Raw genomic sequence first — 18,993 nt, forward strand, 5'->3', positions numbered from 1 at the left:
CAGTTAGAATTTTTAAAGCACGAAAGCCTCATTTTCTGATTGGTAACTACTAAAGATCTGCAATCAGATTTTATTTTATTTATTTTTTTACTCCCAAAACGTCCCTAATCTTTGTATAAGTAGCATAACATGACAGTAATTTTGAAGTACAATTTTGTGATGCATGATGATAAATAAACTTGAGCAAAACATTTATTTCACAGAACAACCAGTTAGAATTCTAGTCAGATCTACAAACAAACAAACAAACTAAAAGTCCAATTGTGATTGTCGACCTTAAAATATTTGTAATAAGATTAGAATTCTTTGTTTGATTTTAAGCCTGTAATTTTCTTGTGCAATGTTGTGATGCATGATGATAAATAAACTAAATCTTGAACCTTTTATCACAAACCTTCATCGAAGCGGAAGGAAGACACTTGAGCAAAACATTCATTTCATAGAACGACCAGTTAGAATTATAATCAGATCTAAAAGCAAACAAAAAGCCCAAAAGCCTCACTGAGTGATTGCTGACCTTAAAAGATTTGCAATAAGATTAGACCGCTTCACACTCGGCTGCAAACCGCTCCCGTGCTTGCTGGAGGTCACGGTCTGAGGACGCCAACAAAACCACATCATCCGCAAAAAGCAGAGATGTGATCCTGAGGCTCCCAAAAAGAAAACCCTCCCCACCACGACTGCGCCTTGAAATCCTGTTCATGGACAGGATTATAAAAAGTTGAACATGCTTTCTTCATAGCCTACTGTTGTCGACTTATCACTTTGAATGTTCTAAGGTTTATTTTTTATTCACTCTCAGACTTGTGTTCCAACTGAAGCAATGAAAGTGTTGTCAGAAGAAGGCATCTAAGCGAAACGTGCACTGAATAGAACAACCAGTTACAATTATAGTCACTTATTGACTTTTCATCCGCTTTTAACTCCATCCAACCTCACATTTTTGCCACACGGCTCATTGAGCACTTTCACTTGAGCCATAACTTGGTGGGTTGGATTTTAGATTTATTAACAGAAAGAGTACAGAGAGTCAAAGTGAATGGCATTTTATCAGAGTCCCTATGTTCCTCCACTGGCTCTCCTCAGGGATGTGTTCTCTCCCCTATACTTTTTATCCTTTACACAAACATGTGCAAAAGTGTTTCTGAAAACAGACACATTTTAAAATTTGCAGATGACACTGTTATTGTCAGTTTGCTGCATAGTAATGAATCCAGCCATGGTCCAGTCCTGCAAGATTTCATCAGTTGGTGTGGCCTTTCCTTCTTGGTGCTGAACACGTCAAAGACGAAGGACATGTTCATTGATTTTAGAACACAGCCTCCAAACTGCGACCCCACAATCATTAAGGGGCAGCCTGTTGAACGTGTGGATTGCTTAAAATACCTTGGGACTGTCATTGACGCCAAACTAACTTTTTGCAGGAATTGTGAAGAGTTGTGCAAGAAGGGACATCAGCGTTTATTTTACTTGTGGAAACTGTCCCGTTTTAATATTGACATATCTATGCTGACCCTGTTTTATCATGCTATTATTGAGTCGGTATTATCTTTTGTCCTGGTTACCTGGTTTGGAAATTTGTCCCTACAGGACAAAAATTCCCTCAACCAAATTATCAAGTGGGCTGCTAGGTTAATTGGGAAGCCTCAGCCCACTATGCCAGCCTTGTATGGCACACAGCTGCAGCATAAAGCCAGCTCCATTCTAAAAGACTGCTCACATCCCCTGAATGGGGAGTTCCAGTCCCTTCGTTTGGGCAGCCGGCTTGTGGTCCCAAAGGCAGTGGTTCTCAACCCTGTTCCTCAGGACCCCGTGTCCTGCATGTTTTAGATGCTTTCCTGCTCCAACACACCTGACTCAAATGATCAGCTCGTCATCGCTTCTGCAGAGGCTTGATGACGAGCTGATCATTTGAATCAGGTGCGTTGGAGCAGGGAAGCATCTAAAACATGCAGGACATGGGGTCCTGAGGAACAGGGTTGAGAACCACTGCCCTAAGGGACGGACAAAATGCCATAGGTGCAGTTTTGTACCCTCAGCTATTTTAATGCTTAACTGCAAGTCCACCAGGTGACCACTCTTGTGCAGATTGATTTTAGGTAGATCAGGATATGTTGGAGCAGTTTCCCTTTCCCTTTTCCTGATTAACTATGCTTTTTGTGTGATTTGGCTGGTATGAATGTTTGTTGGGTGTTTTGTCATTTCATTTGCTGTTGGCATCGCTGAGTTCCTTTTTGCACAACAATTTTACCATTTGGTGCAATAAAGAAACCTTGACCTTGTCCTTGACATGTAAAAAACAAAACAAAAAAAAAATTACAACAAAACAGCTCTAAAGCGTCATTTCCTGACTGTTGACCTCAAAAGATGTGAATTCTGCTTTTTTTTTAAAACTCCCAAATCACCACCAAACTTTTATACGTAGCATGAAAGGACAGCATCGGTATTTTGCAAAAGGACAGTGATACTCATAAGAACATTAATTCTACATTCACACATATTGCTTCAAGATTATAGGTTGTTCTTCTTGAGAGAAATGCTGTACATGCTTACTTCACAGCCTACTTTGGTTTACTTATAGCTTTGAAGATTGCTTTAATGTATAAAAAAAAAAGTTTCATTTGTTGATCATCTCAGACTGTTTTAAAACCACTTGTATGGCAGCTGAAGCACTAAAAGCATCACCAGAAGAAGACATCTAAGCAAAACATTAATATAGTAGAACAAACAGTTACAATTACAGTCACATCTACTTGTTTCCTAATAATTTGGTAACACTATTAATAAGCTTGTTAACAGTGACACAGTCTGAAACTTTCTTTGAAACTAGTAAGCATATATTCACACAGTCTGCAGGTTTGTTTTTTTTTTTTTTTTAACAACTTTTCATTAAACTCTGCATACTGTTTTAAGATTACAGTTTGTTCCTCTTGTGAGAAATATTAAAAGTTGTACATGCTTACCGATAAGATGTGGTGGTCAGCCTACTTGTGGCTTTGAAATATGTTTTCATGTTCATTTAACAGCACTTGGGTTGCAACTGAAGCAATACAAGTGTCACTAGATGAATGCATCAAAGTAAAACATTAATTTAATAGAACAATGAGTCAGATCTGTCCGTGTCCTCCTAAGGGCATTTACAGGGTCAGTAGTCTTGAGGTGAGAAGCTTAACTCTGTATTGGTTTCATTAAGCTCAGTAAAAATAAAGAGGCAAGTTTTCCACAGGTTTGGATGTGATGAAGAAAATGGCACCTTGTTCTTTTATCCTCTGTCACTGGTTAACCACTTTGCACAAATTACCCACTATTCACCCCTGGTGTTTATATACAGCCTCCTATCTACCCTCTCACCATCGCTATAAAATGTGTCCTCTGCAAATGTCCTGGGTCGGCTTACCTTCATAAACTCATGCTCTGTGTTGGTAAGCCCACAGTATGCCGGAAAATTTAATAAACACCCCACTACAGCAACCTTCGAAGGACTAAGAGTGAAATTTCTTCAACAGATGTTTCACAGTGTATGCCAAGATTCTCTTTTTAAGTCAGGAACAGTACCTGCTTCAAGGACGACTGAAAGTTGCAGGTCACCTTGTCACTGTTATTATTTAACTTTGGGAAGTTATCCTCAGCCAGTTACTTCTGAGCAAGGATGCCCAAACTTTATCATTGTTTAACCCAGGTGTTATTTCCCAGTCTGCAAGGTTACTATGCTCATGATGGCTTTTTTGTTTAATTAAATTCAGATTTCAAAGGTTACAATACACAAACTGTCTCAAGATAACGGCTACGATCCTCCTTTCCCGTTATGCCTGATGAAGTAAATAGTGCATCCTCTTGCTCCAGACACCCACAACTCCTAGTGTCACTCTTTATTCCATTACCTTTGTCACTAATGGCTCCCTTAGCATTTGTTGTCTTGATTTTTATCTCCATTTATCATTGATTAGCTACTATATAAAAACTGACCACACCCTCCAGGGTATCAACTGGGTAACTTTCTAGCTGAACTGGACATGTTACTCTGGACCATTCAGGACTATGAAACACCACTTGTTGTCATGACAAACATGAATATCCACACACACGAAGCCCAAGGAACTGACTTTCTGTCACTTATGGCGGCATTTGACCTCAAGCAGGTCTAAACCCTCCTGAACACAAAACAGAACATGCACTTGATTTGATTTTCTACTGAAATTGCTCCACAACAGATCTGGATGCACTCCACTGTTTTATTCGGCTCACTATCTTCTCACGGGAAGACTTTCCGGTTCTTCCTGTCCTTCAGCCGTAATCTTCAGTCACTCTCACCGACCCAGCTATCTGATGAGGTCTTCACCTCCATGCCTCTTCATAACATATTCTCCTCGCTCCAGGCTGACGAGGCCACAGACGCTCTCTGTTCCTCACTCCTCCACCCTCCACTCTGCTCACTGCAAACATGCTCACTTTGTTCTTCATGGACAACCGGATGAACCACTTCTCTGAGCCTGACCGACTCACCGTCCACCCACTAGCAGACAGAGCCACACTCTCCTCATTCTCCCCTCTAACTGAAAAGGAAGTCTCTAACTATTGCTGCACTCTCGTCCTGATAGCTGCCCACTGGTCCGATCTGATCTCTTCCAAACCATTTCTCCAGCATACAGCCCTGCAGTAACACACATCACCGAGTCCTCACTTGCTACACGTTCCCGGCTGCATTTAAGCAAGCTCGCGTCACCCCAATGCTAAAAAAGCCTACTCTCGACCCAGCCCAGGTTGAAAACTACAGACCAGTTTCCCTCCTGCCCTTCCTGTCTAAAATGCTTGAGCTAACTGTTTTCAGCAAAGACTCTGTTTTCCTCTCTAAAAACAACCTGCATGACCCCAGTCGGTCTGATTGCTTTCTCCTGACTAGATCTTGCTTGTTTTGTATCTACTCTCAGATGTATGACACTTTAGAAAAAAGCGTCTGCTAAATGAAGTTGTACAATTGTAGATCACTATTCTTTTCTGTATTTACATATCGTCCCCTTCCAAAATGTCTGATTCTGTAGCTTCACAGACTCATGTTCTCTGTTGGTAAGTCCAATGTATACCAGAATACTAATAAACACTCCACTACAGAAAACTTCATATGAAGGTTTTGGGTAAATTTCTTCAACATTATGGTGCTGGGGCTGCACAGTGATCAGTGGTTAGCCACTGATGACTGCAGTGTAGAACTGGATCAACAGCTCCTGTGGCAGACCGTGTCTCCTTAGCTGTCAAAGCAAATACATTTGAAGAGTTCATTTGCAAAAACAGATAACTCCGTTTTTTTTTTAATTGTTTACTTGAGATAGTATCAATCAAACTGAAGTTGACTGGATTTGACTCAGTAGAAAAATGCATGAAAAAATAGAGAAAAAATAAATTATTAGTGTTATTATTATTATGATCTCATGTAAACAATAAAAAAAAGAGTTTTCTGAAAACGGAGTTACCTGTTTTTGCAAATCAATTCTTCATTCACAGCTGAGCCTCTTTTAGGATGGAGCAGATGTTTGTCTCCCACTTCAGGTCCTGAGAGATTGTAGTCCCTGTGAAGGAAAATTGCTCTCTTTCCCCTCACTGAGGTATTTACTTGCAGCTGTTAGTTGAAGGCATTCCAGAAAATCATGCAGGTTGCATTGGTCAACTTCAGTCACCTTAAAACAAGTTGTAGATCCTACAGGTCGCCTCAGATTATTCTGTAGGTATCACCTTAGACCCTAGTTCCTATTTGCTTCTCTCAAACTGAGGCTGTAAGCATGTTTAGGCTCTCTCTATCCTAAATATGGCCCTGAGAAAGGCAGATGCTGTACTACAAACATGACTTGGTTATGATTAGATATGGTCTAGTTGACATTCTTGGGCAAGAACAAGTTGTCTCCATATTGGGCTGTAATCTAAATACAGCATTCCTCCCAACTCATTATATACCCAAGGTCGAACAGAATCCTCAGAATTGATGCTGGCAATGCTCACATGAGCTTGTTTTGTTGTATCACTTCTCCTGACGTCAGTAAACCTTACTCTCAGCCTAAGCCATCTGAATCTCCAGAATGTCTGCCTCCTCATTGCAGAATTTAGGACTCCACAGCTGACACAGGGCTGTTGCTGAAGGAGTGACGAGGGCTTTTATTCTTGCGCGGAATTTGCATGTCATGGAATTTCTTTTTCAAATGGAAAAGACAAGTTGAAGTACAAAAAAAATGTACAAACTGTTTACAGAACTCTATTGCCTCCAGCCTCACTGTCATTATTATCATTAGGATCTGCTTCAATCAGACCAAATGCGTTCAATCTTCTCCTCGTGACGAACTGCACCATGACAACCAGCTAGGAGACTGGGACCTCATAAGAGAGCACCACTGGACAACACCCTGAGCTCCAAACCACTCAACATCCTTTTCACCACCAACACGGCATAAAGTGTGAAAAGGACACACTTGACCACAGAGGACTACAGGAGGACAGGTTCCCCAGCTTCACCAGAGTTCAGCAGCAGGGCATCACCACAGGGGTCCTCTTCTTCATCATCTGTGGAGGCCTAGAATACTGGGTCCACCCTTTAAATCACCTTCGTGTACAGAGGAGCAGCACAGGCATTGATAGCCTACAAGAATATGCAGAACACCTACACAGCAAATCAACAGAGGAGCAGCACAGACACTGGAGTCTCAGAAGAAGATGCAGAACACCCACATCGACTGGAGCATTAAATATTCAGAGGGAGTCACAGACACCAAAAATGTGACACTGCAGTGCACGATGAGTGAAACAAGCCACAACCATCAAGTAACACAAACCTCCAGCTAGCCAGTTTGGTAGCTGAAAACAGCCTGGCCCCTAAAAACTGCTATATCAACCCATGAAGAGTGCACATGACCCAGTGCAACACAAACCACACAATTATTTTGCAATCGGCAGAATACCAGGAGGGGTGTACTACGAAGCAAGTTAACACAGCCGAGCTTTCTTTGCATGAAGCATCAGAGAGAGTAAGCGGGCATCATGAAGGTTGTTTTCGACTTTCTTTGTTAACTCAGGCTTTCTACTTCCAACTCTGTGTGTGTTCACACAAAAGGGGGCGTTGACCTTTGCCTCTGTAGATGCTCTGGTTCTGCTGACCTTCACACACTCACGTTCTGTGTTGGTAATCCCACGGCATACCGGAATACTAATGAACACCCCACTGCAGCAAACTTTGCATGAAGACTGAGTAAATTTCTTCAGCATGCCTCACTAATAAATATTGTAGTTCAAACGACTTCTATCAGTGCTGCTACACCAGTCGAGCTGACAGGTCTCTGTTGAGAACATACAATGCAAATTCTTCACCACTTTTCCTGCTAAACTAAGGGTTATTATCGTTAAATTACTTGCCATGCTCAGATGTAATAGAGTCCCCAGTCAGAATAGTGCCTGCTAATAGATATTCCTTAAGTTTTTGGCTTGCCTTAATGCTAGTGGTGTGATCATTTCCCTGCACAATGTATTCATTAGAATAAATAAGATAAAATAAAACTATGATTAGGACTGGCTGTTTATTGTGACCAATATTTGTAGAATTAGATGTGCTACTTCTTATCTGATGCAGCCTCTTCTCTCCATCTGTACACATAAAGCGAAAAATTTCAAGCCTTTTTTGTTTCAGTTTTAATCAATTGAACTTGAAGCTCATTAAAATTACAAATCAAGTACCAGAAGTGGCAAAGCAAAAAAAGAGAAAAACCTTGGCTTATATCACACATGCTTGTGAAATTCATAATAGGATCATAAAGTTCAGCAAAAAAAGGCAAAACAATCACAGCTGACAGAGTCTTCATTTTAAAATGTTTAATGAACTCATGATTTTTGGTTTCATATACATATTGAGGGATTTCAAATTTGACAAAGTTTGTCAATGAATGAGTTAAAATAGATGGACAAGAAAAAAAATCTGAGTATCAGCAACAAGGAACAATGCCTGCAATCGAGGTTAACTTGAGGCATCTTGAGTTTGATTTTGATTTCCATCTGTGAGTTAAGAACAGTCAGCGACTATAAAAAAAACATAACTTGTAAAAGAGACGTGCACATGAACAATGCATCACAGTTTAAATGAAAATATTTATGTTTTTTGTTCTCATTAATGAAAGAACGCTGCACATTCCAGTAAAAAGACAAACAATCAAGAAGCAAGTAGATTTTTTTCCCGCTTTTCACGTTCTTATTGTGAACCCTAATTTTCACCATTTCCCATGTGGTGACATGAATTCAGTTTGCTCTAAAGCATCAACCTCCTGGTCATGCCATACAGCGTGAAATAGTAAACACTGCATGTGGAGTGAATACAAAAACAAAAACTTGGCTTATTTCACCCTTGCTTTTCTAAGTGTAAATAGGTTTGCTTTTGTAATCAATTGTTATTAGTTTTGTTGTCACACTTTCATACTTCAGTTGTTCCAATGTGTTTAAAAGCTATAATGTTTCACGCAGTTTAAAATGTTGACATACTTAAAACAGGGACATTCATTAAAATGATCCTGGGGTCCCTCAAATCTATTTTGTTTTTTAAAACCCTATCTGTGGGTTAGGAACAGTCAGCGGCTTTACTTTCTGCTCTGTTTGACCAGTTGTTCCACCTCCTTCATGAAGCGCAGGCAGAGCTCCTCCTGCCACGGCAGGGCCACACACTGCACCGCCACCGGCAGACCCTCGGCCCCAGTCACCGCCTGAAAACAATCACAGGCTCCCATCAGTCAGTGTCTGGCAATCTTCCTCCACCTACCAACAAACTGTGGAACGAGAGGCACTGAAGTTGGCCTGACAAGTTTGGATTGATATACAGGCACATATGTGCATATCTGCATGTTCACAAAGAGATGCTGAATGCCAAAAATGACACATTACCACAGAGCGATGCAAATGGACTACAAATCATGCAGTCTCTGTCTCTATGTAAGAGTTGTGGGAGAGTCTTTCACATGTCTGTGTTCAAAGACCTGAACACTGTGAATGTGCCCATGCATGCCTAGTTACAGCTGTATTCAATCAATGTAGCTGAAAAAAGCCCTGAATTTGTCTCACATGACATATTGCTTAAATACAATTTAAGGGCTTGCAAATTTTACTTCCATTTAAACTATATATAGCTTTATAGCTTTAGTCATGTGTTGGAAAAAAAATTGCACTTCCCCGTATGTTGCTTTGACCAGTTGCATCTGCCAAGTGAAAAAGCGTAAAATAAATATATATATAAATATAAATAAGCAATGTGAAGCTTCTAGCCTCAGTTTGAAATACTTTTTGATATTGTATTGTTTTTCTTCCATTAACCGAGGTGTACCAACAATTTTGTCCACGTGTGTAGATACCATTGATAATAGCAAGATCGGCTAGAGGAGGTTGTCCTCAAAAACTTAATCACTGTATACAAAAGAGACGAATGAGGGAGGCCCCCAAGACACCAAAGAGAAAGTCACTGTTGAAAAAAAGCTCATAATAAATCTTGATTAGGGTTCCCCTGAAGCCATGTGGGAGACTGCAGTCAACTGAAAGAAGATTTTTTGGTCTGATGGGATCAAAATTGAGCCTACTGGCCATTAGACTAGACGATGTGTTTGGTCACACTATCCCCACTGTGAAGCATGGTGGTGGCAGCATCATGGTGTGACACATAATCATGAATTCCAATTTATAAAAAGAGTATTAAAAAGCAATAAAAGTGGGGAAAACTCCCATGGGGAGTGAATACTTTGTAGAGGTATAATTTATACTCTCAACAGTCACTTTATCAGGTACGACTGTGAAGACAAATTAAGGGGCTCCACAATAAATACTACCTTTAGAAAACAACTATATTTTCACTTTCTGTTGACGTTATCACAGTGATGATTCTATTGATTTAGGACATACTGGTTGGTGGTTCTTTACTAGACTACATTACATTTGAAAGTGCTACTAATACTTTGTCCACTCTATTTACATGAGGGGGCAAAACATTAGGAAGACTTCTGAATGTGATACGGTCCAGTACACCACCACCACTGCCTAGTAGGAACAATAATGAACATTAAATCGAATTATCACTAGACAGCATCAAAGAAAACTTTGTGAAAGAAGAATCTTTGGCAGTGCAGTTATATTGAATTGTATGAAGTTTCCTGGATGTAGCTAATGAACTGATCAGACAGAGTATGTTATCGGACACTCTTGTTTTTCTTCAGGACCCCTGTATTCAATTAGGAAACCCACCCTGGTAGGTGTTACTTACTTCTTTGAAGAACTTGTCATACTCATCCTGATAAATGCCCTGATAATGCTTGAGCTCCTCCTCATCCTCTTTTGTCACCGTGGTAACAGGAACTACTCCAGCAGGAAAGTTGAGGAGATTGTAGAGCCATGTGTAACTTAGCATAGCTGAAAGGACAGAAGATGTAAATAAATCCACCGTGTTACACCAGGCTGTTCTTCAGTAATACTGCTGTTCTCATCAGTATTTTGTCAGAATTAGCTTACCGGTATTTTTGCCAGTGTAGAAGAAGTTGTAGGCTGGTGCGATCACAGGGCACAGCAGCACATCTATGTCGCATTTTCTCCAATGTGCAATTGTTTCTTTAATGTAGTCCTACAGAGAACAGTGGAATTTAGTCTCCCCTTCATGCTTTCATACATATACAAGCATCAGTAATAAACAGCTAACTGCACCTCAACAGCAGCATGCTGCTCCCACAGCTCTGGAATAGATCTAAAAACAAGGCAGAGAAAGAATCAGTACGTTTTGGCATCTTGCTAGTCATGTGTAATATATGAAAATGTAACAAATAATCAAGCATAAATGATAACTTCAAAAATACGTATTTTCTTACCCAACTCCACAGCGAGCTCTCAAGGTGAGAGAAGTACGAGGTTGCTGCACAAGAAAAGTACGGCACCAACATGTTATAAATAATTGACACAGAAACTGCTTTATCAAACAACTGCCAAAGTCATTTTCAAACCAAAGTCAGACTCAAGAAGTACATTTCCTTTGTATTTACCCATACTCATAGTAGGTTACAGACAGAGGGAACTCACCCAGGGCTCGAGAAGGAATGAGAAGATTCTCCTCAACCGGAGAGGGAGAGTGTGGGGAAAAGCCCGTTTCATAGTAGGATCTATAGGGCTCCCTGCCCTAAAACACAAAACAGAATTATACGTTCAGAGACACTGTTCTGAAGATTACTGTAATAATTTCAGAAAAACAACATAAGTCTCCAAAAATTACACAAAGCTAATAGTGAAACTCTGACAGGCTGCACTAGGGCACATTATTAACGTGTTTGTAATGACACTGGTAGCATGTTGATGTTTAGCAGGTATTTGTAACATGTTCGCTATTTTGCTAGTCAGCCTCGAACCAATGATACAGTTAGATTTTCACTAAAAACACTATCTGGCACCGTGTGAAAACTGGATAGCTGAAGTGATTCAGATGAATTCAAGAAGTTGACATGCTCCACCACATCCAAAGAAGAGCCATCTAATAGTTTACATATTTCAGCGTGGACCACAGATGCTGAATCACTGACAGAACAACACTGCACAAATTTCTGGACTATCCATCACATTCAATTGATCAATTACAGCATATCAGTTTGAGTCACTAGACCTCACTGAAAAGCCAATCAATAGTATTTGTCCGACACTAGTTCTGAACAAATACCAGATTAGTTGTTAACAATAATTAATTCACTGATCAATCGTTGACATAAAGTTACTCACATATTCTTTGCCAGGGTGGCAGCTCCATCTGCATATGTACCTTTGAACAACAATTCATAGAAGGTTTCTTTTATCCTCAGAGGTTGATAAGGCACAAACTAAAGAGACAAATGAACACAAACAAAATATGGTTCATGTCACATCTTCCATGTAACTGTGATCATATCGTGTATGTGTGTTGTGGTGCCTTACAGTGTGACCTGCTTGCTCCAGCAGAGCTCTGACTTCTCTGACGCTACGGACCATGCTTGGAGACGGTTGCTGGAAGCCATTGTTTTCTAGGTAACCGATCCTCAGAGGTTTAGTGCTCTGGTAAATCTAAAGACAAGACAGTCTCCCTCTGTAAGACAGCTGAGTGGAAATGCACATCAACAGGTTCTGTTTTGGGATATAACTAACAGATGTTTGTTGACAGAAGGTTGGGATCTTCTTATTTCAAGAGTTCAGTTGAGCTAAAATTAAGAAAATGGTCAATTTTCCATACGAGCTTCAACAGGCAATAATCTTTTAATCACTGATCAGCGGCCAAAAGAGATGCATCTGTTACATAACATTTTTTTTTGCATTCTGTGCATCCATACAGCACACAGACATGTGACGAGACCTCATCCATAGGGTGACCATACGTCCTCTTTTGCCCGGACATGTCCTCTTTTATTTTATTTTATTTTATGAGTTTATTTGAACAGGGACAGTGCACATTAATCAACATTTCTGTAAATGTACCAGTTTTAGCTATAAAGCTAGTTTCCAACTGTAGTCCCTGGGCAGATGAAAATGCCAGCAACAGCATAACAAAATAAGAGTAAATAATTCATTAAAATACAGTGATGACACCAATACCAGTCACAACATCCACACAGCACAGCATCATACAACAAACATCACAATAACATTGATAGATGCAGACATAGCAAACATTGGCAGCAGGCAGATAGCACAAAATAAAAGACAATTTAAAACAAATCATGCCTAGCTATGAGTACAAACTTGATTCTCAAGCAACCATGATTTTTAGCAATTTTTAAAAAAAATTTCAGTATATTGACATTGCGTATATGGCAAGGCATGGAGTTCCAAAACCCGACAACTCTCACTGAGAAGGCAGACCTGCCAAAAGCACTGCCTCTGTAGGGAACAATTAGTTTATATGATGCGGCAGCTCTGGTTCATCCTCTACTCAAGTTTAAAAAATTGCTAAGTGGTGGCAGGGCCAAACCATGAAGGATTTTAAAAACCAGAAGAGCATCTTGAAATTTGACAAAATTTTCCCAATTCAGCAGACTATACTTATCTAAAATGCTGCAGTGATGATACCGAAAAGGTTTCATATCTAAGACTTTTAGGGCCTGTTTATAGACAGAATAGATTGGCTGTAATGTTTTCTCACAGCCCTGAGACCAACTGGTGACACAATATGACAAATGTGGCATTATCATAGCATGAAAGAAAAGTTTAGCAGCTTCTGTGTTCAAACTCTGTCTGATATATCTAAAATTTGACAGGTTTAGTTTTACCACTTGGGTAACTTTCTTAACATGATTTTTAAATGAAAAATGTGAATCTAAAATAATTCCCAAGTATTTGTATTCTGTTACCACGTTGATCTTCTCTCCAGCAATAGTTATGTCTGGGTCTGGCGAGTTATTAGCTGTCTTTGTAAAAAACATACATTGCGTTTTTTTATATTTAAGTGTAGACATGAATTATATAGCCATTTGGAGACAAGTTCCATGGTTTTAGAAAGTTTTCTAGCCACTTCCTCTTTATCCTTCCCATGAACATAAATTACAGTATCGTCAGCGTACATTTGTATCTCACATTCAGAACATACTGCTGGTAGGTCGTTGATGTAAAGACTAAATAAGAGTGGCCCCTGTATAGAGCCCTGGGGCACACAAGCCACATTTGCTAAATGACAGGACAACTTATTGTCAACCCTAACTGCTTATGTTCTATGATTTAAGTAAGATTTTACCAACTGTATAGCAGGATTTTTTGAAGGACTCTGTACAATTGAGAAAGATGGCGGCCATCTCTTTCAATTGTACAGAGTCCTTCAAAAAAATCCTGGATCCAGACGGTGATCCGGATCACCTCCAAAATCTAATCGATTGTTACTTTTGCTCTTCCGGGCATTCTGTAAAAATTTGGTGAAAATCCGTCCATAACTTTTTGAGTTATGCTGTTAACAGACAAACAGACAGACAGACAAACTCCGATGATTACATAACCTCCTAGCGGAGGTAATAAATCAATGTAAAATGATCTCGTGGGCTGGATATAATTGTATTACTGGCCAGATATGGCCCGCGGGCCTTGAGTTTGACATATGCGATCGAGAACGACCCACTCTAAACAGAGGGGGAGGCCTCAGACACCATCTCTCAGCAACATACAAAGCTGCCTTAAGAACTCTCCCCAGAAGATTTAACCACTCTTCACACCTTTCCTCGTGTGAGCCTCACATGATGATGAGTCATAGGTAGGAGGCTACTCAGTGGGCCCTTAAATCAAAGACTCTCATGAGGCCCCCTCTATTAGAATATTAATGCCTCACCGGGATTCAACACCTGTTGTTGAAAAATTTCTTCAGTCTTTTATCACCTTGCTTACAGTAGACACCATCAGCCTTAGCCCCACCTTCACCTCTAGTGGTTAAATACCTGGGACTCTCCAAACTAGTTTTAGAACTGAAGAAGCCGCTCAGATGAGAGTTGAAATGTCTTCAAGATCTCAAGAATAAGTCCAGTTGCCTGAACTAAACCCTTCACCTACATAACTCCATTTGAAAACAGCAAAGTGAAATTTTTACACTTCAGTTCTTGGAGGTAAGTAACAAATTTAAAAAATTAAGTGGGAGCTGTGAATCCCATAGTAGAAGACACACCTGCATATTGAAAGGTAACGGTGGAACAGTGGGGTCCAAGGAAAACATGTGATCACAGAGCAACGCCTGCATACACAGAACAATACTATCCACATCCCGTGCCATAGGTCCAGGACTTGCTCGCACTAAAAAACACAAATCAGTGAACAAAATGTCCCACACCAAACAAGCAAAAGCCTTTTATGACAGAATTCTGCATTGACATTTGGAAACATCTCCATCTTCATACCTGACTTTTGCCCTGGACAAGTTGAACGCAAACCCTGTAAACTGACAGTCAGACAAAGAAATACAAGATGTAAACAAACTAGGATGAAGGTAAAGCATATGACTGTATACAGACACAAAACACCCTTTAACATTCGTGGTTTTACAATGACTCATCCATTTGCTCACACACAAATGACAAATGGTGCCATATATGCCAATTTATACAGAATGTCTGTGAATTACACAAATTTTCACTCATTTAAATTGTTCATGGATGTATACACAAAACGATACGGCTCACAAAGAAATCAATATAAGCATTTGTGTGGTAAAAGTTCAGTCTGTTGGTCTGCTACAGCCATCAGCACATTGTTCTGTACTTTAGTCCATATCACATTCATCAGGGCATCAGATATGGAACCTGCAAACATTGCCATGGGGTTTATTCTCCTTTGAAGGGTGCTGTTCCTCTAGTGCAGATTTAAAATATTCCTTTAAATCACAAACTCCAGGTGGTGTCTCACACACACAGACTGAGCAGCATGCTAATTCTCTGCTTTTTGCAGCTGCAATGGCGCAGTTGAAAAGTACTTTTTGTTCACTGTTTCTTTTTTTTTTAAGTAAAGTGATGCCATCTGTAGATTTTTTTCACACGGTCACAAAAACAAACAAACAGTTGAACCAGACTTACCTTAGGCGACCCGATGTTGGCTTAAAACCACAGATCCCACAGAATGAAGCAGGAATACGGATGCTGCCTCCTATGTCAGAGCCTATACCAAGCAAAGCGCCTCCTCCCCCAATGAGAGCCCCCTCCCCACCAGATGAACCTCCAGAGGTCTTCTGGAGGTTGTGGGGGTTCACTGTCTGCCCGTAAATAGGGTTACTGCAGTCATACCTGGAAATGAGGCAAGAACAACAACAAATAAGTAATGAGAACCACAGCGTTCTCATATGTAAAAGTTCTACTGTAAAGTAACATCTGTGTAGGTTCTCAGTCATCCAGGTCATGGTAATCCTTAGTGCTTCAGTAGAAGACAAAAATGTAAGAGACAGTCCTTTAATGACAGCAGTGTTCACTTTCTGGACACAGAACATAGATGCTATCAGAGAGTTAAGGATGTCATTGATGTTAAACTGGAACAGGTATCTCTAAACAGAGGAGGTAGGTGTGCAACATCACTTATCAGGTATTTACAATACAGTCTGGAGATCCCTCCCCAGTTTCACCAATAAGAACACACTGAAAACTGAAACATCTTCAGGAACCAAAAAGAGAACCCCACTTGCCCTCTACTGAGACACATAGGACTGGATTTTGCAGCAACAAGTAATTGCATGAGTTCTGTGCAGTGTGTGAAAACAATGCTAAATTTGTAAAATGAGAAGTGATGAATGATTTACGATAGAAGGCCTTGGGGTATGTTGGTTTTCACAAAGGGAATAGCTCCTTGTTTCTTCAAAACTTGAACAAGCACAGAATCCTCCTGGACAGGCTTTTCCAGATATAAGAGTACACCACAGCTTGAGTCATGACCCTTGAATTTTACAAAGAAAACAGGCAGAGAGCTTTGTGTTAGATAAAGGCACATTAAAGATGGAAACCTGAGCAATGTCATCAAGATGTAATGGATCATAAAAGCTCATATACATTTAGAAAGACTCTCAAATACCTTATAGCCACAGTTATCCTTAATGCTAACTGGAACTCCATATAAAAGACCTTCCTTGTTGGAGCCAACAGTTTCCAGCTGGTCAAAACTCTCCAGCAAAATTTCAGTGCAGCAGTTCAGCTTTTTGTGGACAGCCAGAGTCTGTTGAAAAAGGAAAAAACAGCACATCAGTATTTACACATTTCCTCTAAAAGGCTGGTTTTGTGAGACATTTGGCAAAACCTGAAAAACTGACTGGAGATTTAAAAACTGCATATCTGGTGCACTGCAACAACTTTTGGTCAAGACATTTGAATGAAGGACTGTGTATATCATTTTCCTTGCAATGAGACAAAATTCTATGCAATAAGAAATGTGTTGAAACACAAATCCAATTTTAAAAGAAAATATTTACCTCCCCAACATTTGACTTAGTCTAAATTTGATCTCTGCAAAGATGATGATACATTTTTAACCCCCATGTAACAAAAAGAACATTTTTGTTCTTTTCATGTCAGATTTCTATTATTTTCTATTTGTTGATGTATATGCCACAACATTTCCCAAAGTTGTGCATGGGGGAATTTGGAAATTTCAACCTCAGCTCCCTTAAAGCATCAACAATACACTGTGTCCAAAAAAGTTACACTCAGGACCTTAAGGACCAAAATGTCCACACTGAAACTCCTTTAAAACTGCTAGATAATCATGCAGGCTGCTGACAACCAGCAAGACTCAGAAGACTCTGAAACTGAGGATAAAGGTTTTGAAAAATAAGTTTTTCTTACTTAATGTGTGTGTTTTTCTGCAGTAGTGTAAGATAATCAGCCAAATTAGAAGGAAATGTGATTGATGGGAGTGATAGACAGCAGTGGACATTTTTTTTTAACTTATACAGCTCCAAGAAAAAAAAATTACATCAAGCTCAATGTTGGAGTTTTCTTAAGGACCTCTAACTTTTTTAAATGGATGCCTGATGGTTTAGAAGCACAAGAAATAAACAACAGTGAGATACATCTGCGGAAAAGAAAACTGATTGCTTATTCAAGTGCTTGGCTTTTGTTATTGGCCTGTTATGCAGGATTATTTATACATTTGGTATATTAGATAGTGAACCTTTTCCACGTAGGAGTGAAATACATCCTTGGGGTCCAGGGATCCTTCATGTAGTTGCTTTGTCAGCTGAGACAGGGACAGCTCCAGGATGGGAGCCAAGTTGGTTGTTTGATGCTAGAAAGGGCAGTGATGCACACAATTATTAAATGATTCATGATAAATACAGGGCTGCAAACAACAAATGTTGTCATTATTGGGTGATTTATTTCTCATTTCACTGAATCATCATTTACACCTTCAACAAATCACCAGTAAATATCTGTATGATTTACAGTTAGGAACAAAAGTTTACATACACTTGTAATGATCCTGTGTATCATGAGTCTTGAGTTTCTAATGATTCCTACAACTTCTAAAAGGGCTTCTAGAAATATGACATAATCTTCTGACACCCAAATAAACGTTGTCCCAGAACAAGCACACTCCCTCATGCAAATGGAAATCGTAAATGTCACAGGCCTACCCCTGCAGAAAAATGAAGAGTTAAAATGTTAAAGTAATGGGTACCGGTACATTACTTTGGGTACATTGCAGGCCTTGTCTTTATATATGTTATTTCGTTGCCATGTTGGAGCTCATTACCCAAATACAGCTGCTAAGTTATAATATAAGGATCATATCTGTGTGAAGTATTCTTTCTAACTAATTGTAAATCTGTACCTCTGCCAGCTTGTGGATTTTTGGGATTGCTCGGCTCGGCTTCAGAGCAGTTTCTGCAGAAGTATGACATAGCATGTCATGGCCTGTTTAGACCAGCAGAGGGCAGTATTAAATGCATTATGTGCCACATTTAAAGCAGAGAGAAGGTTAGGGCAGGTATATTTCTCTATTCAAGTTTTTATTGACCATATTTGACAGCTTAAGTTGAGAAGCAGACAAGAAAGTAGGGGAGAAGATCTGCAGCAAAAGACCGTGAGCTGGAATCGAACCCACGTCGCTGCATCAGGGAATCTAGCCCCCGTTTATGGGTCGCTCATAAGTGTTTAAATCTGCACAAAAAATAATAATACATCAGACTCAATGTTGCTGCTTATCACTGGGAACCACACATGCAGAAACCACCTTCTCCGCATCTCAGAGACACGGCAGTCAGAACCAAATGTCTCAAATTTGGACCCATCAGATCTTCTATGTCTTCAGTATAACAGTTTTTCTCAGTCGCTTTGGTACATTTCTCAGATCAGAATTGAAATTCTCAAGACTACTCGTCCAATCTTCACTTCATTGTGTCACTTGTGCACATCAACAAAACAGTTTCTCATTTCTTTGAACAAGTTGCAAATGCTTTGAACATCCATGAAAATGATTATGTACAATTCTCTGCTGTTTCCTACATTATCAATTGCTTTTGTCATGTTGATCAAAATGTAT

General features: G+C 39.7%; 1 protein-coding gene across 3 annotated transcripts in view; it reads right to left on the reverse strand.

Moving 5' to 3' along the window:
- Positions 1 to 18,993, reverse strand: part of LOC110947594 (vitamin D3 hydroxylase-associated protein-like) — a 48,353-nt gene that overhangs the window by 11,910 nt on the left and 17,450 nt on the right. For 2 of the 3 annotated variants that reach the window (XM_051946994.1, XM_051946996.1), the window contains exons 2-15: positions 17,623 to 17,736; positions 16,528 to 16,668; positions 16,259 to 16,392; positions 15,546 to 15,752; positions 14,874 to 14,914; positions 14,645 to 14,769; positions 11,947 to 12,072; positions 11,755 to 11,852; positions 11,068 to 11,164; positions 10,860 to 10,903; positions 10,699 to 10,738; positions 10,510 to 10,618; positions 10,265 to 10,410; positions 7,831 to 8,723 (exon numbers count right to left, since the gene is read on the reverse strand). The exons of the other annotated variant lie outside the window; for it this stretch is intronic. In XM_051946994.1, coding sequence (XP_051802954.1) covers positions 8,601 to 8,723; positions 10,265 to 10,410; positions 10,510 to 10,618; positions 10,699 to 10,738; positions 10,860 to 10,903; positions 11,068 to 11,164; positions 11,755 to 11,852; positions 11,947 to 12,072; positions 14,645 to 14,769; positions 14,874 to 14,914; positions 15,546 to 15,752; positions 16,259 to 16,392; positions 16,528 to 16,668; positions 17,623 to 17,736 — 1,545 coding nt within the window. In that variant the 3' untranslated portion in view covers positions 7,831 to 8,600. Of the gene's footprint in view, positions 1 to 7,830; positions 8,724 to 10,264; positions 10,411 to 10,509; positions 10,619 to 10,698; positions 10,739 to 10,859; positions 10,904 to 11,067; positions 11,165 to 11,754; positions 11,853 to 11,946; positions 12,073 to 14,644; positions 14,770 to 14,873; positions 14,915 to 15,545; positions 15,753 to 16,258; positions 16,393 to 16,527; positions 16,669 to 17,622; positions 17,737 to 18,993 lie in introns of those variants that run through there. 3 annotated transcript variants of the gene reach the window in all.

The sequence above is a fragment of the Acanthochromis polyacanthus genome, chromosome 4, assembly GCF_021347895.1.
Source record: "Acanthochromis polyacanthus isolate Apoly-LR-REF ecotype Palm Island chromosome 4, KAUST_Apoly_ChrSc, whole genome shotgun sequence".
Lineage (NCBI taxonomy): Eukaryota > Metazoa > Chordata > Actinopteri > Pomacentridae > Acanthochromis > Acanthochromis polyacanthus.